Raw genomic sequence first — 18,161 nt, 5'->3', positions numbered from 1 at the left:
TTTTAAACATTGCTGTGTTTATTGTGTGTCTGATACAGTGTCGCTTGCATGGTATTCTCCCGAACCGTGGCTTCTGCACAACGATAATAACATGCATACAGTTTGCGATCAACTAAATTCCCATTTCTTGTTTCCTTGGCTTCTGCTTTGCATCGCGAACAGTTTGAAACCTTATCTATACTTAATAGCTCAACAATCTCTCAGTGGATATTGTCTCTTTTTTTTTTCTTTGGCAGAAACTGACCCATGGGCGGGAAAAGTTTGTCGATGAAGACAGCATATTTTATACCCTGGGAGAGTGTGGACTGATTTCATTCTCTGATTACATTTTTCTCACCACTGTTCTGTCCAGTGAGTATTGATCCAGCATGTTGCACAGCTCTCTTGTGATTAATCTATAAGCTGAGCAATTGAATTTGTAAAATGTACTTCATTCCAAAGCTTCAGAACAAAACATGGTTCATAAAACCTCTTTTGATTAATATTGCATGATTGAGTAATGGGCAGCAGTTTTATAAGATCCCCTTTATACATGGAATTGTTTTTGTGCTCTCAACTCTGGAGTTATTAGTGTGGTGATTAACTGGTACTTTGCTTTATTGGGCTATGGAGAGGAAGTGGTGGGGATTAATTACACCCCTCAAAACTCAGTCTGTACATTTCTATAATAATATGTAGGTCTAATACATGCAAATTAACTAGGCATTCCATTGTTGTTCAAGAATCCATGCTTAAGAATAATGATGTTTGATGATTTAATTATAATTTATTATTAATAATAATCATAAAGCTTGGAAAAGCAGCCAGCATAATCAAAGACATCCCACCCCGATTATTTCTCCTTCTTCCTGCTCCCGTCCGGCTGAAAGTCCAGAAGCTTGAAAGTGCCACCACCAGACTCTGGAACATCTTCTTCCAAACTCTTTTCCATCTTCTGAACGGTTCTTCCATAAGCTAGGGTACTATCCGATTCACCTCTACACTATTGAGGACGTTGGACTTTTTCCATGGAACTGATGTGCTACATTGAGCTCCAATGCTGACGGTATTCTGCACTCCATATCTTGCAAAACAAAGCTTTTCACTTTAACTACGTACATGTGACATTAATAAACCTAAATGTAAAACCTAAAGCTAATGTTTGTAAGGATGCCACTCTCCAGCTGCTAATGCCTGTCAACGACCCTCATTTCAAAGTTTCCAATTATTCTTAGATTAATAATCTTCGAGAGAGAGAGAGAGAGAGAGAGAGAGCGAGCGAATCAGGAGATGCACAGATTCGCTCACCTTCAGGAGAAAAGTAACTTATTTCTAAAACCTGAATTAATTGCCTTGTGTTATTGCCAATATATTTGTTTTCAAAGTGTCTCCTCTCACGCATTCTTATTGTCCAATACAGATCTGCTCAAGTTAATATATCTGCAATGTGGAAGTACACACTGGAGACTGTCTGAGACCTGTCTCATCTATCCATGAAGAGAGATGGTAGATGTGACATGATTCAGATGTATGAAATAAGAGCCTAGGCATTAATAGTGTTTTGTTGCGGAAGATAGAAAACTGCAACCCTTGGGAATTTCCTGTAGATAGGACTGATTCCCTTTTCTGGTCAACTCTCCAAGGCAAAAACTGAAACAAGTTAATGCAGATGATTATAATTGAAAATAGAAACGCCAAATGCTGAAAATACTGTCTGTCAGGCACTGGCTGTGGGGAGACTAAGAGCTTGTGGTTCAATAGACTTCATCAAAACTGAGGGTTTGTGCTCAAATGATTATTGGAGTCGTATCACTGCTCTTGCCTCCACTATCTTCTGCCAGAGTTGCACATAAACCGATGTCTGCTCTTAGCGCATGCCCAGGCTTTGGTTGCAAGTAGTTCAGGTTGACTTGGCCATTCTCCACCACAATATAGAACTGGGTACAGAAATCACCGATCCTAAAACACTATTTGAAAAATAACCAAACTGTTAGGATAAAAATAGACGAAGTAGACAACTTGTACTTGCATAGGCTTGGACTTTAAAAAAAATGTTCTTGATTTATGTAATATTGTTAGTCGTGCAAATTTTGTATTCATCATAATAATTACTTTTCTCGCTCACAAGACTAAATTGGAAATTAATGCAGAGACAAAGCCAAGTTCTAGATGGAGCTTATTTAACATAAATCACATTCTACACTGTTTGCTACATTTATTGAAGATGTTAATTGATGGCTGGATTCTGTGTCTGCTATTCACAGACTTGCTCACGAAGAATCAATAAATCAAGAAACTATTGGCATTTACAGGATTCTTTACCTTTGCTTCTTTTTTAAAAAAATCTTGGTTCCCCATGAACATTTATTTTTCTTCAGAATTGAGTAATGTATTGTGTAGCTCTCTCTTAGCTGTGCTAATTAGTAGGAATAATTATGATTTTTATCCTTTTACTGGAGATTCTTTGTCACCCCCACTGTTAACACTGTTTTTTATTTATATACCACCGAAGTTACACAAAGTAAATCATTGTCTATTTGACAGATCAACAGAAATATAAAATCATCTGAGCATCCAGTCTTTGGGATGTGGGAATAGCAGTTAGATGATCGGAGATCTTCAATAGCCAGAGTTTGTTCTGGAGTTAACTTTATTGCTGTGTGGTTTCAGACTAATCAATATCCACAGGAGCCCAGGAACTGCTAAGACATTGCACTGCTGTCACTGGTTCTTTCTTTTGTCTTGTCACGTATTGAATGCATTGAAGCTTAGTGGAAGATTTGGAAAATAATAGACGTTGTCTTCATTATAGATGTGTCAACTATTTTGCAACATTTACTATTGATTTATTAATTATATTTAAAGTTATTAAAGATTACAGAGCACTGTAAAATAGTGGAAGAAAACAGAAATGCTGGAAACAGTCAGCAGGTCAGGTAGCACCTGTGCAGAGGGTTAGGTTTTGAGGTCAAACAGAAGTAATGGGGGAAGCCAACATGTCCTTCATAATTTTCATAAGAACTTTCGAATAATATCCAAACCAATGCTATGGGTTGCAAGGGCAAGATTTTTGCCGCAACTCCAAGATGAATGCAAAGCATGTGTTTATTTGTGTTCAGACACATTTGTGAGTTGTGATGCTCATCTTTGCCTACAGCGTCCGAGAAGGAAATAGTTAATTTTTTAGAAAAGGTTTTGCTGTGTTTTTACTGCATTTTCTGTTTTTATTTCAGAATTTCAAATCCACAGCTCTATGTTTTCTTTTTTAGTTCTTGGAATCCGTTGTAATCTACCATGCTTGCCTTTGTTAGTTGTCCAGACGTCTGCCAAAAATCCCAAGGGATGACTGTTAGACACTGGGCTCACAATAGTTCCGAGATGAAGTCTGAGCAATTGAAGTTTGATCATTTGATCATTGATGAAGTGATAATGTGATAGCAAGGCTGGTCAGCAATGCTCCACTCTTCTTTGACCAGCCAGATTGCTTACTAATGGAACCTATAGGGGCACACCTTCCTCTGGGCTGAGATTCTTCACATTCAGCATCTGAAATGATCAAAATGTTCCACTGGCCATTTCCAACGCTGTATCAAGACAATTGCTTTTTAGCAAAGAACATTAGTAAGACAATTGGAACTGAGCATGTGCTGTTATTGGGATTCCATAACTTTGTTTTTTTTTACTAGACTAAACCCTGGGGGAACTGGGTGAGTCATGTGTCTCCTTGAAGATGGGCAAAGATAGATTTTGGATTTTCTACACAACTAAGTTTCCCTGGCTCATGGACCCTGAAACGTTATGTGGTTTTCATGCCTCATTTACTTCTATGTCCAATACATTTCAGTCACAGTACCGCTGCAAATAAATCTATAAAATAATAATTTGCTGAAGAAGTCTTGAATTTTCACCAATCAAATTTAATTTGCATTTTGGCAACTTGAGAGATGCTACCTGATTTGAATTCCACCAACATAAATCATGTTGGTTGCATCAGATTTTGGATTATAAACTACTATATCTACAAAAGCCCAAGCTTATCTACAGCAGTTTGTTTCCAGTTTAGCTTTGTCATATCATAGAAACATAGAAAATAGGTGCAGGAGGACACCATTTGGCCCTTCGAGCCAGCAACCCCATTCATTGTGATCATGGCTGATCATCCACAATCAATAACCCCTGCCTGCCTTCTCCCCATATCCGCTAGCCCCAGAGGTCTATCTAACTTGATTCCGCTAGCCCCAGAGGTCTATCTAACTCAAATATCCATCCATATCAAATTGTAAAAGTCTCTCACTGTCTACAATAAAGCAGGTACTTGTAACAAAGCCTGTAAATGACATGGTGTGAAGTGGCTATGTGGCTCAATAGTATCACTAGTTCAGCAGATGCCCTTTATCCAGCAACTGTTTTGATGCCTATCTAAGGAATCAAGGGATATGGGGAAAAAGCAGGAACGGGGTACTGATTTTAGCAATGATCATATTGAATGGCGCTGCTGGCTCGAAGAGCTGAATGGCCTACTCCTACACCTATTTTTCTATGTTTCTACAACAGGATCTTTCTAATCTATTCTGCTTTGCACCTGCAAAATGAACGTTTGCTTACAAAATATTAATCCTGATCTCCTTTGAAGTGAGCACCTAATCTTATGGAGAGTAGAGCAAAGTATTTCCACAAGAGAGGAAAGAGTGAGGGCAAAATCAGATCAGCCATTTTTCATGCCATGATTAAATATAAATCGATTGTAAAGAGTGGGATGCAGAATACCTTTCTAATCTCTGCTCATTTACAGAGTACAACAAGGTACTTGAGAATAAATACAATGAAAATAAAAGGTAACACCAGATAGTAGATGTCATTGACATATTTTGACATTCATGGTCAGGAAACTATGTGAATCAAGCAGAATTCAATTAAAATGTGCTCAACTCTGGAGAACAGACTGACAGATATTTGATTTTTTTAATAGGCTGGGAGATTAAATATTAACAAAGCAATTCATGGGTGGTTTAATTGGAAAAAATCAGTGAATTGGAATCACATTAGAGAATGTAATGGAATAAATGAAGACATCACAATAGAGCACAAACTTTTTACGATTCTATTCATTTTCACTACTCAGCAATTGTCCCCAATGATCTGAGTCCCACGAGAAAAAGCATCATTTCCCTGCGATAGATGACCTTGCCCAAGAAATGCAGGATAATATAGGATATTTATTTGACTTCCACTTTTTATAGTGAACTACTGAGTCCTGTAGATAGACACAAAACTTAGCAGGACAGGCAGCATCTCTGGAGGTAGACACAAAATGCTGGAGTAACTCAGCAGTCAGGCAGCATCTCGAGAGAGAAGGAATGGGTGACGTTTCGGGTTGAGAACCTTCAGACTGATGTCAGGGGAGGGGGCGGGACAAAGATAGGAAGACTAGTGGGAGAACTGGGAAGGGGGAGGGGATAGAGAGGGGAAGCAGGGACTACCTGAAGTTAGAGAAAAGATGGAGGCGCAGGCAAGTCCTGAGAAAACAGAAGTGGCTGTGGTAGGGAGTCTGGGTTAAAACGGGGTCGTAGAGTTGTAGGACAGGTGGAATCACAAAGGGGGAGCAGTGAGAACATGTTGCTAAACTCTCGTCGAAGACAGGAGGAGAACTTCAAAGTAGACATACCTTGAGGAGTCTTCACAGTGGAGCGGTAAGATGTGTAGGAAAAAAGGGGAATGGGTGATGTTTTGGGTCGAGACCCTTCTTCAGAGATGCTGCCTCAGTTACTCCAGCATTTTGTGTCTACCACTTAAAGCAGCATCTGCAGTTCCTTCCTACACATACTGACTCCTATAGTCTGGTCTGCATTCTACTGTGGACTGAAAATATGTGTAGCTTACTGATAAAAAATAATGTTTTTAAGAAATGTAATGTTAGAAGCTTTTTACGGCAATCTTTGGGAAGGTGTACTTGCATGCCTTGGCTTACGCTAAAGGGCATTATGAAATCCAACATTGTTGCGAGGGTGAGCACTGGCTTTAAGGTACGAGCATAGACCCTCACTGGGCTCATTATGCAATGCCTGAGCTCGCTATGTGTTGCAATCGTGTCTCAAGACTGCCGGTAATGTTCCTTTGTGTTACTGAGGATATGCAGCATTACTGAAAGTACCAGCAATATCCTTGAGATTAGATAAATAACTGCAGCCCAATCCGTCACTTCAGAATGGACCAAGTATTGATTAGTAATCCCTTTTTAACTGCCACAATGATATGGTTTGCTCAATGAATTTGGATTATTTGCATGATAAGTGAGTTTACATGACGTTTTACTGAACTTAAAAATTATTTTTAGGTTCCATCTGAAGTAGGGTCCCGACCTTCAGGGGTTTATCCAGCACTTTTGTGTTTTGTTAAAATTCAAGATTTGACTAATTCCTGCAAATATAAATGAGGTTTAAATGCACAGTACAATGAAAGCTATTCAGGCTTCATTATGAAGCAGACATTAAGAATTTTGTAACAGTTGTACGCTCAAAAACATTTTTTTTTGCAATAGAGGACCATAAATGGGTTACTGCGATTTATGTCTTATTTCTGTAGTTGTATACTGTATACCTTCTCCAAGTGGAAGCCGAAACAATGTATGCTACAGTGAAGACTGTGGTTCATACAAAACTGCTCTGCTGAAAGCTACTGTTAATTTTTGTCTCTAGAACTAATTATATTTTTCTCTATTTAGCTCCACATAGGAATTTTGAAATTGCCTTTAAAATGTTTGACTTGAATGGCGATGGTGAAGTTGATCTGGAGGAGTTCGAACAGGTAAATATTAACACACAGAATGTTTTTTGTTTAAAAAATATATTTTTTTTTAAATTGTCTTAGTTTCCAACGTTAACTTGGATGCAAGAACTTTGGATACCTCGGAGAAAGGATGTACACAGCTGTTGATACTATTTGCCAGTATTTCTATCCAAGTTAAAGTAGGATTTCCATGGTACATGGAAGATGTCCTCTTAAAGCAGATCAGATGTCTGTTATTATTCATATTTACAGAATTTGGTTTCTCTTGGAGATAAACGTTCAATTTCATTGTGGGTGTGCCGTCCAAATCAATGTGTTTACAACAGATAAGGTTATTCTATCTCTAGGATAAACATTGGGCCGTGAGATGCAGGACCAGAAAAACACCCAATACAGACCATCTGGTAGATATTGAAAAATGATGCCTGCCACTGTTCCATGCCTTCTATTTACCTTTGAGTTTTTACACACAAGGGAACTTTACACTCTCCTTGGGCATTCAGTTCTACCTGTTCACTACATTCTATGTAATATATTAAAAACTAAGCTTTCAGTACAGTTCCCCCTCCTAAACCTTCATCTCTTCCTACTTGGCTTTTGACAAATACAAGGATCATTTGATTCTCGAAAGTGAAAACTCTTGTCTCCTGATAACAAGGATTGGATTTTGTGCCCTTTGCCATTCTTGCAAGCGCAAAAACCTAGTCGTGCAGCTCTAATAGTGACATTAACGCAAGACTCTGCCAGTTCTTTCAGATTCATGTAAATATCTCAGCATAATTTTCAAAGAGAAGATATCCTGGTCAATATTTGTTTTTCACAAACTTCTAAAACTGATTGACTATTAATTTTGCATAGCAGTGGAAGTACGCTGTGTGCAAACTGCGACATTTCTTTCAACAATGATCATGTTCAACGGGAAGGTTGTGAAGGGTGCCATTGGCATGTTTTTTGTACATTATTATCGCGGTGCAGTTTATTCCCTGAATTAATTAAATATTTTGAAATGCATCTCCTCTGCTTCCTCTCCAGAGTAAACATTCTTCAAACTGCAACTCATAACTTGAATTTCTAATGAAAGCTATCCATTTTACACTGGTTTCACAGTTAGGTACATGTGTACTTACAGTCATGTAAAGATTGCTGAGCGTGGAATTAGTGTGATTGCAACCAAAATACTCGATTTGTTAGCAAAATGTATTATAATGGAGATTAGTTTAGCGATACAGTGTGGAAACAAGCCCTTCGGCCCATGGAGTCCACACCGACCAGCGATCCCCGCACATTAACACACGCTAGGGACAATTTACACACATACCAAGCCCTGTACGTCTTTGGAGTGTGGGAGGAAACCGAAGATCTCGGAGAAAACTCACGGGGAGAAGGTACAAACTCCACACAGACAGTACCCGTAGTCGGGATCGATCCCACGTCTCCGGCACTGCAAGTGCTGTAATGCAGCAACTCTACCGCTGCACCACCCTGGCCGCCCTAACTGTCATATTTTCCTCTGTAATTATATTGACATATTTTGACCAAGATAATGAAAGTTGTTGCACAGGGCAACTCTATGTTGCTGGGCTTAATCATCTTTCTTTCGAATTACTGTTCCTCGGTGTGGCAAGTTAATTGAAGAAGCCTTCTGTTTGCTTAGCCACTGAGCTACAGACAAAGGATACAAAAGATATGGAGACACCTTGGTACTGCAGGTGGTGGAAATTTGAGTAAAATGCAAAGTGCTGGAGGAACTAAGCCGTTCAAGCAGTATCTGTAGAGGCGACACGGGTCTGAAGAAGGGACCAGACCTGAAACATTGCCTATCCATTCCATTCATAGATGCTGCTTGACCAGCTGAGTTCCTCCAGTACTATGTATCTTTGATGCAACAGATCTGAGGGTTAATAACACATTCTGGTCCTTTTCTCTCAGGAATTCACTTTTCAATGGAAGAACAAAGAGAAATCTGGCAGTATTGGCACAATAATTATAACTGAATGTGCCAAGATGATTTAGATATCATGATTGTCACTTGTGGAGAAGTAGTTTAATTCTAATGTATTATTGTTTTTATTGTATGACCAAGAATCAGTGAGCAAAGCTTTGGTCTTCCCTTGTACAAAAGTGTTTTTTAAGCTTATCTTCTTTCTCTTACACTTCACAGGTTCAGAGTATTATTCGATCACAGACCAGTATAGGCATGCGTCATCGAGATCGCAGCACGACAGGGAACACGCTGAAATCTGGAGTTAGCTCCGCGCTCACTACCTACTTCTTTGGTGCAGATCTAAAGGGAAAACTGACCATCAAACTCTTCCTGAAGTTCCAGCGCAAATTGCAACAGGATGTTCTTAAACTGGAAGTAAGAACTACATGTCCTTGTTCTTGGCCTTTCTCTTGGATCGAAATATGAAATATTAAAACAAAGCTAGTTGGCAAACTAAGGTGATCAGTGATCGGGGTGGATTGCAATTATAATAAATCAGAATTTGTCATAACATAAAGAGAACATGGCTATTTTGATTAATATGTCAAAGAAAGCCTGTGCCAAGATTGGGAATTAAGATTGATTTTTATTCGATGCTGGCATATCTTCATGTAACTGTCTGAGCTGCCAATTTGCTGGAACCAGAAGTAGGTCATTAATAGGAAATGCGATGCACTGCTCACTTGACAAGAACACAGATTTAAAGACTTGGGAGCAGCGTTTATTTGGCATTTGAAATGCACATATTTGCTTTTGCTTTTCCCCGGGGAGATGAGGAGCACTATGACATGTGTAATGATGTCTCTGCATATTTCTGATCCTTGCTCTAGTCACTGGAGGGTTTGTAATCTTAACAGTCACTGAAAGTTCCATTCGCTCCTTCATAGTAACCTGACAGCTTCCATCTGTAGTACCCATGTGAATGAAATGCAGAAATCCTGGAGTAATGGCACTCTTGTGCATATCCCATGTGAAGGGATCGGGTCTCACCAATTAAAGTGAATGGGTTTGAATGGAACAATCAATATTGAGCTGTTCAAACAACTGTTACCCAGAATCTAGCAGTCAAGCCCGATCTGCTGCAGGATCCAAGACCCCATTGATTTTAGTGACATTTATAGGCCAGTGAATTAGGAGGCAAAAGAGAAGATGTATTGTTTTCTACTTATTTCACTTAAGTTTAGTGTCCTTACTTGACATTTTTTATTACTTAAGTTTCAACAGATTTTAAATGTCTCTTCCAGAGGCATTTATAAGCTACTAGACCAAGTGGACCCGTTGGGCCCAAACATCTCCTGCATTGGTGAAGCACCCTCTCCTCCCCTCCTCCCCCTCCCTTGGAGATAGATTTAAACTTTAAAATGTGAATAACTTTAAAAATATAATACAGATTTCAATGAAACTTCTTCCATTAGCACCAAAGGGACCATGGTGAGTAAGGTGGGCCTAAAATTGTCGCGCTATCGTGTACCGTTTTGGTTGTAGTTCAGGAACAAACAAACAAACAAACGAGAGTATTAGTATATAGATTTGAAAATCATTCACAACTGAGATTGCCAACAAAGCTGCAGCTGGCGTTTTCCAGCTCACAAAGCGTTTATGGGTGCTTTAGGACTGGGTCCACCTTACTGCATTGCTGGCTACCTCTCCACTATTTAGACCAGAAAGATAAGCTCCCTGTGTTCTGACCTGGGAAGTGCATGAGTGAAAGGAACTTCAGGCAGGGAACCAGATCAACAGGATCTGAACTACCATTTCAAAGTCCTTCCTCATTTACAATTTTTGTCTTCTCTAATGTCACTACTTCGTTGTGGACTGGGAAGTGAGGAAAGAAGTTAGCGCGTATATCCTTTGTTGTTTCAATACATTCAACTTTACTTGGCATTACTGTTTCAAAAATCTTAGTTTCAAATATTTGACATCACTCGTGAAAAATCCCTGTCCAATGAGACCTAGGACATGCTTTAATTATTTAGCTACTGGGTAGTTCAGAGAGAGTCCAGGCATTCAAGAGAAATGGGTTCTAAAATTAAGGCAACACCGTGGCACAGCTGGTAGTGCTGCTGCCTCATAACGCCAGAGACACTAGTTCGATCTTGACTGGGCTTTTTGTGTGCAATTTACATGTTCTCCCTGTGACCGTGTGGGTTTCCTCCAGGTGCTCCATTTTCTCCCCCAAATCCCAAAGACGTGCAGATTTGTAGGTTAATTGGCTCCTCTAAATTGTTCCCACCATGTAGGAAATGCATGAGATAACATAGAACTGATATGGATGATAGATGGGCTGATGAGCCTGTTTCAATGCTGCACTTCTAAACTAAGCTAATAATTTGACTTGTATGTATCTTATTCAGCTATGGAAAGTGGTAAGGTGCACTAGACTATGGCTTAGGTCAAAACTTGTAAGTTGTGTAGAAAAGCATAGTGCTGGAGTAACTCAGCAGGTCTGGCAACATCTCTGGAGGACATGAATGGGCAACGTTTTTCTGTTTAAAGAATTAAATAATTCCAAGCTTAATTGTAGGAACAATACAATTATTAAGTTTGTTTCAATTAAGTTATGTTCACCTATTAAATCTATTTCACTGTACCTCATTGGACACCCTCTGACTATCCTTGATCGAACTTTGCTGGCTTTACCTTGCATTAAACGTTATTCCCTTATGTATCTATACACTGTAAATGACTCAATTGTAATCATGTACAGTATTGTCTTTCCGCTGACTGGGAAGTACACAACAAAAGCTTTTCACTACCTTGGTACACGTGACAATAAACTAATCTACCTCAGTGCACTTGTCAATAAGCTAAACTCAAACTATTTAATGGACAGATGAGAAAGGATGTTTAAATCATTCAAAAACTTAAGCAACTTAATTCATGCTTGAGGATAAAATGTTTAAACTTGCATTTTATTTTACTTGGCTCTCAGCTTCAAAAAGGAAGTGTTTATTGAATGAGCACCAAGCTTGTTTGCCGGGTGTCTGACTCCTGTTCCTTCCTGCAATTGAATTAGTTTAATAGGAAGCAAAATTGTAGGTCCCATTATCAGATGACTTGGACAGAGCAATTGTACTATAAATACTCTGTTATCTGGCAAACTCAGGACTTCAGTGGTGCCAGACTGGCAGCTTTTATTGGATATTATTCCAATTAAGCACACTTTTAATTCATTGAAAAAAACAATTACCAAATGGTTTCGTACATTTTCCATCAAACTCGGTGAATGTAAAGAGAGTGCAGGAAACAGACCCTGTGGGTATCAATTGAACATGGATGGGGGCGGGGGGTGGGGAAGCTCCAGTGATTTTAAAAGCAATTTGGAAAATGGGGCCCCTGAGTATAAAGGAAGTGTGGAAACCCGGCCCCGGTATGTGAAGGAATTGCAGGCATCAGCACTTGGTGAGACAGGTGCCAAGCAGTCCGAATTTTTCAGCAGAAAGCAGATCATCACAGTTTATCGTAGGGAATTGCTTCTAACCACATTTAAATGACATATTGCATGTGAAATGCGACTTTCCTCAAGTGATGAGGGACTCCATTTTTTTTTTAAACTACTTTTTAATTTATGTTTGTATTAACTGTTGGCCATGCTTTTGTGCTAGAGACTTTGAAAATATGTAAACATAAATTTTAGACTTGGCTCGAGCTGCACACTATGGGGCCATGCTGTAAAGCCACAGTTATTCATTTCCCTCTCTCTCTCTGCTCCTTTGTCTGTGCCACAGTTTGTAATATGTGGGAAAACAAATTCAGATTTGCATCCTTTTGGCTTTGCACCAATAATCTTGCATTTTATTATACTAGTGTCACGCAGTCTCACCAAGGAAGTGTTTGGCTCCCATTTATTGCTGCCGACTGCGAGTCAGGTCTACTCTTGGCATAGTTTGGAAATTGAAGTTTTAAATATTTTAAGGAGTATTTAGTGGTGAGGAAGGAAAACAAAAAAACACATATGCCTATGAAGTGTGAAAATTGGATTTACATTTAATCCTACGTGTAGCTTTACTTTGTTTAAAATTTGGTACCTGCATATCCATTTTTCATGTCATTCGCATTGCTGGTATTGATGTTTGCTTTGGAAGTGTAAACATTTTTTCCAAAAAGCTTAAAAGTTTAAAATAATGGCTTTGAACTGTGCTTTTGTTGATTTGGCAGCCTCGTCACTGTGCTAGTTAGAAGTTGCCTTTTATCTGCAGCTACTCACTGAGTGGTGCTTAAACAAAGAAAGGAAACCATGTTCACATCCACAGTTAAATATCTGATCAGAGATGACACAGAGGTGCAACATGAGTTTCTTTGTTTTTGTAATTTTGATGTTTTTAGGGAACAAAAATGACTTCAAAATTATGTATGTTTCTCTCTGAAATGTTTTCAAATCTCCATGCCACCATGTCAGCAGGTTATGTTTCAAGATTATCGGTTTAAGCTGGTCATCCTTGCAGCAATAACATGTTTTGGGGCAAAAGACACAGCCATTGTTTCCTCCTGAGAGATTCCCTTTGTGTGACCATTTGCCAATAATGAGCATTTCTGAGTCCAACACACAGTTTTAAAGAGGAGCTGCAAGAGACTAGATTGTTGGAATCATGAGTAAAACAAATGAACTGCTGGAGGAGCTCAGCAGGTCAGGCAATTTCTGTAGAGCGAAATAGCAGTTTGTTTTTTCTCATTTTGCAGAAGAGTGCTGACCCAAAACGTCATCTTCTTGTATCTCTCCATGGATGTTGCCTAACCTGCTGAGTTCCTCCAGTAGTTTACTTTTTCAGTAGTTTTAAACAAAGTGATTTTGTATTCCAGCTTTGCTTAACTTACTGTGATGTCTTCCCACCACCCTAATTCTTTGGTTTTGAATATCTTTCAAAGATCGGGTCCCATTAAGATTATGCTTATGCTGGGCAGAATCCTGGCATGATTCCTTTCCATTTATGATTCACATGGTAACAAATCTGGAGGCAGAGCAAACAGTACTGGGTAGATGTTACAAATAATGATCACTTGCTTTTAGAACTCAATCTGTTTGGTTGCAAGGTTTTTGGAGTTTTTTTGGAGTTCATATAAAATGCAGACGAGATTTTGGAATGTGGAAAATACATTGTGGCTCACATCAAGATTCTTGACCATGAGCATTTTGAGTCTGTTTTTGTTGATTTGTTACCAATAGCTTGTTTAACTTCTTACATCAACTTGTGTTTAATGATACTAATATTTGGGACATGCTATTGAGATAAAAGTTGATGCAGGTTTTTCTGGAATAAAAACAGGAAACATTATAAGTGAACAATGAGGACAGCATTGCCAAGAGTGAGCAAAAAATAAACTGCTCGATGAACTCATTGGGCTGAGCAGCATTTGTAGAGGCAAAGGGATGGTCGATGTGTTGGGTCGAGACCCTGCATCAGGACAGAGAGAGAAATAGGCATTATTTCAGCCCATTGAATTTACAACCACTGCTGGAACATTTCAAGTATTGTTTACAGTGTACTATGTTTACATATTCTGTTGTGCTGCAGCAAGCAAGAATTTTATTGTTCACACTGAGTGTAAAACACTCCTAACTCTTGAATGTACATAATGTTTTCAATCCATCATCTATCATGAGTCTTTGATTTTTCCTTGACATCTTCAAGTGCCCTGTGCTATTCAGTCCCAATTTGTCAAGACTGACACATACATCTTTGCAATGTTTCAGTACGCGCACATTTTAGCTGAGTGCCTGAACTGTGCCTTATTTGTATGAGTTTTCAAAACTTGGCTCTCGGCTTAGCATTTACCGTGACAGACAAAATATCAGAAAATGTTCTAGTAACTTTGCCTTTCCCGTCTTTCTGCAGTTTGAGAGACAGGAGCCCGTAAATGGAAGGATCACGGAGCGTCAGTTTGGACGAATGCTTTTGGCATATAGTGGTGTCCAGTCCAAGAAACTGAAAGCAATGTTGAAAAGTATCAAAAAACAATTCAAAGATGCAGAGGTAAGGACCTGGCACTGCTGGTCTCCATGTTGTTGCAATGCAGCAGAACAGCTTATTTTCTTACGTTGTGGGTGCACTTGTATTTCCTAAAGGTTTAAAAAAACAACTGATACCACTGTGGGTTTCTTTACAGTGCTTAAATATCAGCATGCCATAGTAAGCAACAGTCTCATCTCTGAGTCAGAAATTGTTCACTCAATCTTGGTTGGTACTACAGATTATTGTCTGTCAGAGATGCTGGCTTGGACAGGTAAATCAACCACATTAAAAGAATTGCATAGAAATCCAAACTATTTTTCAGTCGAATTCCACCCGAGATGTTGGCACTGCCAAGATCAGAGGATTTAATTTTCAACTCCACATGGTACCATTGAAGTATCAATAAAGAAAGATTCATGACGTACAGTGCAAAAGAAATGTCGAGGCTCAGATGGTGCTTCTGCGAGCTGCTGCGTCTGAGTTAGGTCTGATCCATTCAGACTTACTAGGAGGTTAAGATTCAGTTTTCTTAAGTTTACCTTTCTGCCCATATTTTAAAGAACATTCGATTTTTTTGCAACAGTGACTTAATTAAAATGCATAAATCAAGTTAAGATTCCTGAGCATTACAAGAATATACAAGTCATAGAGCCGTACAGTGCAGCAACAGGCCATTCGTCCCAACATGTCCATGCCCACCTGATTCCCATCTAAATTAGTCCCATTTACCCTCTTTTGGCCCATATCCCTCTTAACTAGTTGGGTTCCAGTTTCACTTTTTTCCACGCTCCATCTTTGTCCATTCACTTAACGTGTTTATATTCCTTTATGGGCTTGCTATAGCCAACAGGTTATCTCTTGAACTGTAGTGCCAGATTAAATGTACACCTCTGAACTTCCATTTGTTGATTTATCATTTCTGAATTGTGTTTAGAAATAGAGACATTATTTGTCACTCAAAATTGGCATGTGCTGTACAAGAGGGACATTTTGTCAGGGAACAAACTACGCTATATGTGATAAATGAGGAAATGTCAATGTTTTTTTCAACAGCAAATTACTCATCCCGGTTAAAGAACATTTCCCTCCAGATTTCAATTCCAGTAACATTCTGAGCTAGCCCAGTCTCCTCACCCTCCCAGCAAAAAAAGATCAACTTAGTTTTCCAAGGCTTTTACGGCATTCTGGATTGAGCAGAGAACTAAGAGCTTTTATATAGATTGCTGACAGTTCCTTCCCAGTAACATTTTATGACAAACATTTAGCTAACAGGTTTATGAGTTTTGTATGCAATGAAGTATTAATTCAGCAATAATCCAACGAAGAAGTTCATGTCATAGTTAATATCAAATGACAAATTTCAGGTGATTCTGCCTATAAACGTAGGTAGTCTCCATCAGGCTCAGATAAATAGCAGTTGAACCCTTAACCATTGTTGAGCAACAATAAAGCAACTGTGGACCCAATGATACATGATTTAGTATCTATTATATGCTAGCATTGTTCCCAGCACTTGATGAAATAAAGGCCTTTGTAAATTTTGGCAGCTTTTCAATTTTATGGGCTAAAAATTTGAGTTTATGTGTGTGTATTTTGATGTGTCAAGAGAATTAACGGTACAGCATATGGAATAATAACAGTCTCAAGTAGCAAGAAGAACAGTGATTACACAAGGCATTTCACTATCCAATTTATGCTGTGCTTAAATAACTGAGAAGCACTCTTTCACTGTTACCTACTTTGAACTCGCCTATTTTCATTGAAGAAAGGTTATTGATACATTGATATGAATTTGTGAAATTCTACATTGCAGAAAGCTCCCTTTTCTGAATCATACAATCTCAAACTCTCAATTAATTAATCTTAAACTGAAGAAGGGTTTCGACCTGAAACGTCACCCATCCCTTCTCTCCAGAGATGCTGCCTGTCCCGCTGAGTTACTCCAGTATTTTGTGTCTTCCTTTAACCTTAAAACTCTTGGTAGATTAACTGAAACCTTTTTTATTTCATATTATATTCTTCTGCATTTGAACTACTATTTTACTGTGAAGTAAAAGGCTATTTGACCCATCGAGTCAATGCTATCTCACAGAGCTGCACCATCACCCCCATTCACAAACATTTCTGTGCAACCTCCATCCTCTCCCATGCCCATCATCTCCACCTGGATTTTCCTGCCACCCACCTAGGAGGAAACTGGAGAACTCCAGGGAAATCCATGTGATTACAAGGAAAATGTGCAAACTCCATGCAGACAACATCTGAGACCAGGACCCAAACACAGGTTATTGGAGAAGAGGGACAGCAGTAATAACTGCTGCACATCACCATTGCTTTTTCTTGCTGTTCTGTGCTTCTAGAATGATTTACCTTTCTCTGCCTGTGACTTCCACTCTTTTGTTAAAACATTTGAATGCAAAGCTGATTATGAGTCATTACATAAAACAACCTATTGATCTAGTTTCGTGACGACCATGTGAACTGCCATTTTGACTAGTTTTTTGCTGTGTATTGAAACTTGGTTCTGTGAGGTTTCTCCATTTCATAATAAAGATGGAGAAAGAGAAAGACGACAAATTTGGGCTAAATGGATGTTCAGGTTATGCTCCTGATATTATTGATCTACAAGTTGTGCAGGAAAATAACTGCAGATGCCGGTACAAATCGAAGGTATCACAAAAAGCTGGAGTAACTCAGCGGGTCAGACGGCATCTCAGGAGAGAAGGAATGGGTGACGTTTCGGGTCGAGACCCAAAACGTCACCCATTCCTTCTCTCCTGAGATGCTGTCTGACCCGCTGAGTTACTCCAGCTTTTTGTGATACCTTCTTATTGATCTACAAAATGAGTTGGGGAAGAGTGATTGCTTATTCTGGTAGTGTAATGGAGAATTATTCGATAGTAAAAGGGCATTATATCACTTTCAGTATGGCCTCTTCAGTGCCAGAATGTGATTTTGTCAATTTGGAAAGTTTTGTTAGTTGTCCATATTTTACATAATTGCTGTGGAAGTTTCTTCAGAATATATAGATTCCCAGAACATACCTCACTATTGCTTCATTAGAGATTCATGGCATCCTGTTTAAAACAATTATCTAGATTAACCCAGAGGCAGGAAGGTAAAATGAAAAACTTGGACAGAAAGCAATAAATCATTTTAAATATCAGTATTACATTTCCGGCAAATTTCTATCATTTCATCGCGGTGAATCTCCTGTGTAAATATCGTAATATATTGGTAGAAGGGTAATAATATTACATCATGTAAATCAAAATATTATTTTACAGTGATGGAATTCTGTCATTTTCAGACTTGGGTCAGTTGAATGTACTTGTTTGATTGGGGGGGGGGGTGGGAATCTTGTCGATCTGAATTTATGACTGTTTTGGGCTGCATTCCAATAATGCTCTATCATAGAGTCATTCAGTTATACAACACAGAAACTGGCCCCTCAGTTCAAC

The 18,161-nt window shown here is 38.9% G+C and overlaps 1 protein-coding gene across 1 annotated transcript in view; it reads left to right on the top strand.

The window, feature by feature from the left end:
* The window catches only part of micu1 (mitochondrial calcium uptake 1), a 76,712-nt gene that overhangs the window by 44,945 nt on the left and 13,606 nt on the right, over positions 1-18,161 (top strand). Inside the window, exons 7-10 of the mRNA XM_078428272.1 lie at positions 237-351; positions 6,701-6,783; positions 8,927-9,124; positions 14,584-14,721. Coding sequence (XP_078284398.1) covers positions 237-351; positions 6,701-6,783; positions 8,927-9,124; positions 14,584-14,721 — 534 coding nt within the window. The remainder of the gene's footprint in view (positions 1-236; positions 352-6,700; positions 6,784-8,926; positions 9,125-14,583; positions 14,722-18,161) is intronic.

This window comes from Rhinoraja longicauda, chromosome 35, assembly GCF_053455715.1.
Source record: "Rhinoraja longicauda isolate Sanriku21f chromosome 35, sRhiLon1.1, whole genome shotgun sequence".
NCBI lineage: Eukaryota > Metazoa > Chordata > Chondrichthyes > Rajiformes > Arhynchobatidae > Rhinoraja > Rhinoraja longicauda.
This window is presented reverse-complemented; position numbering and strand designations above follow the sequence as displayed.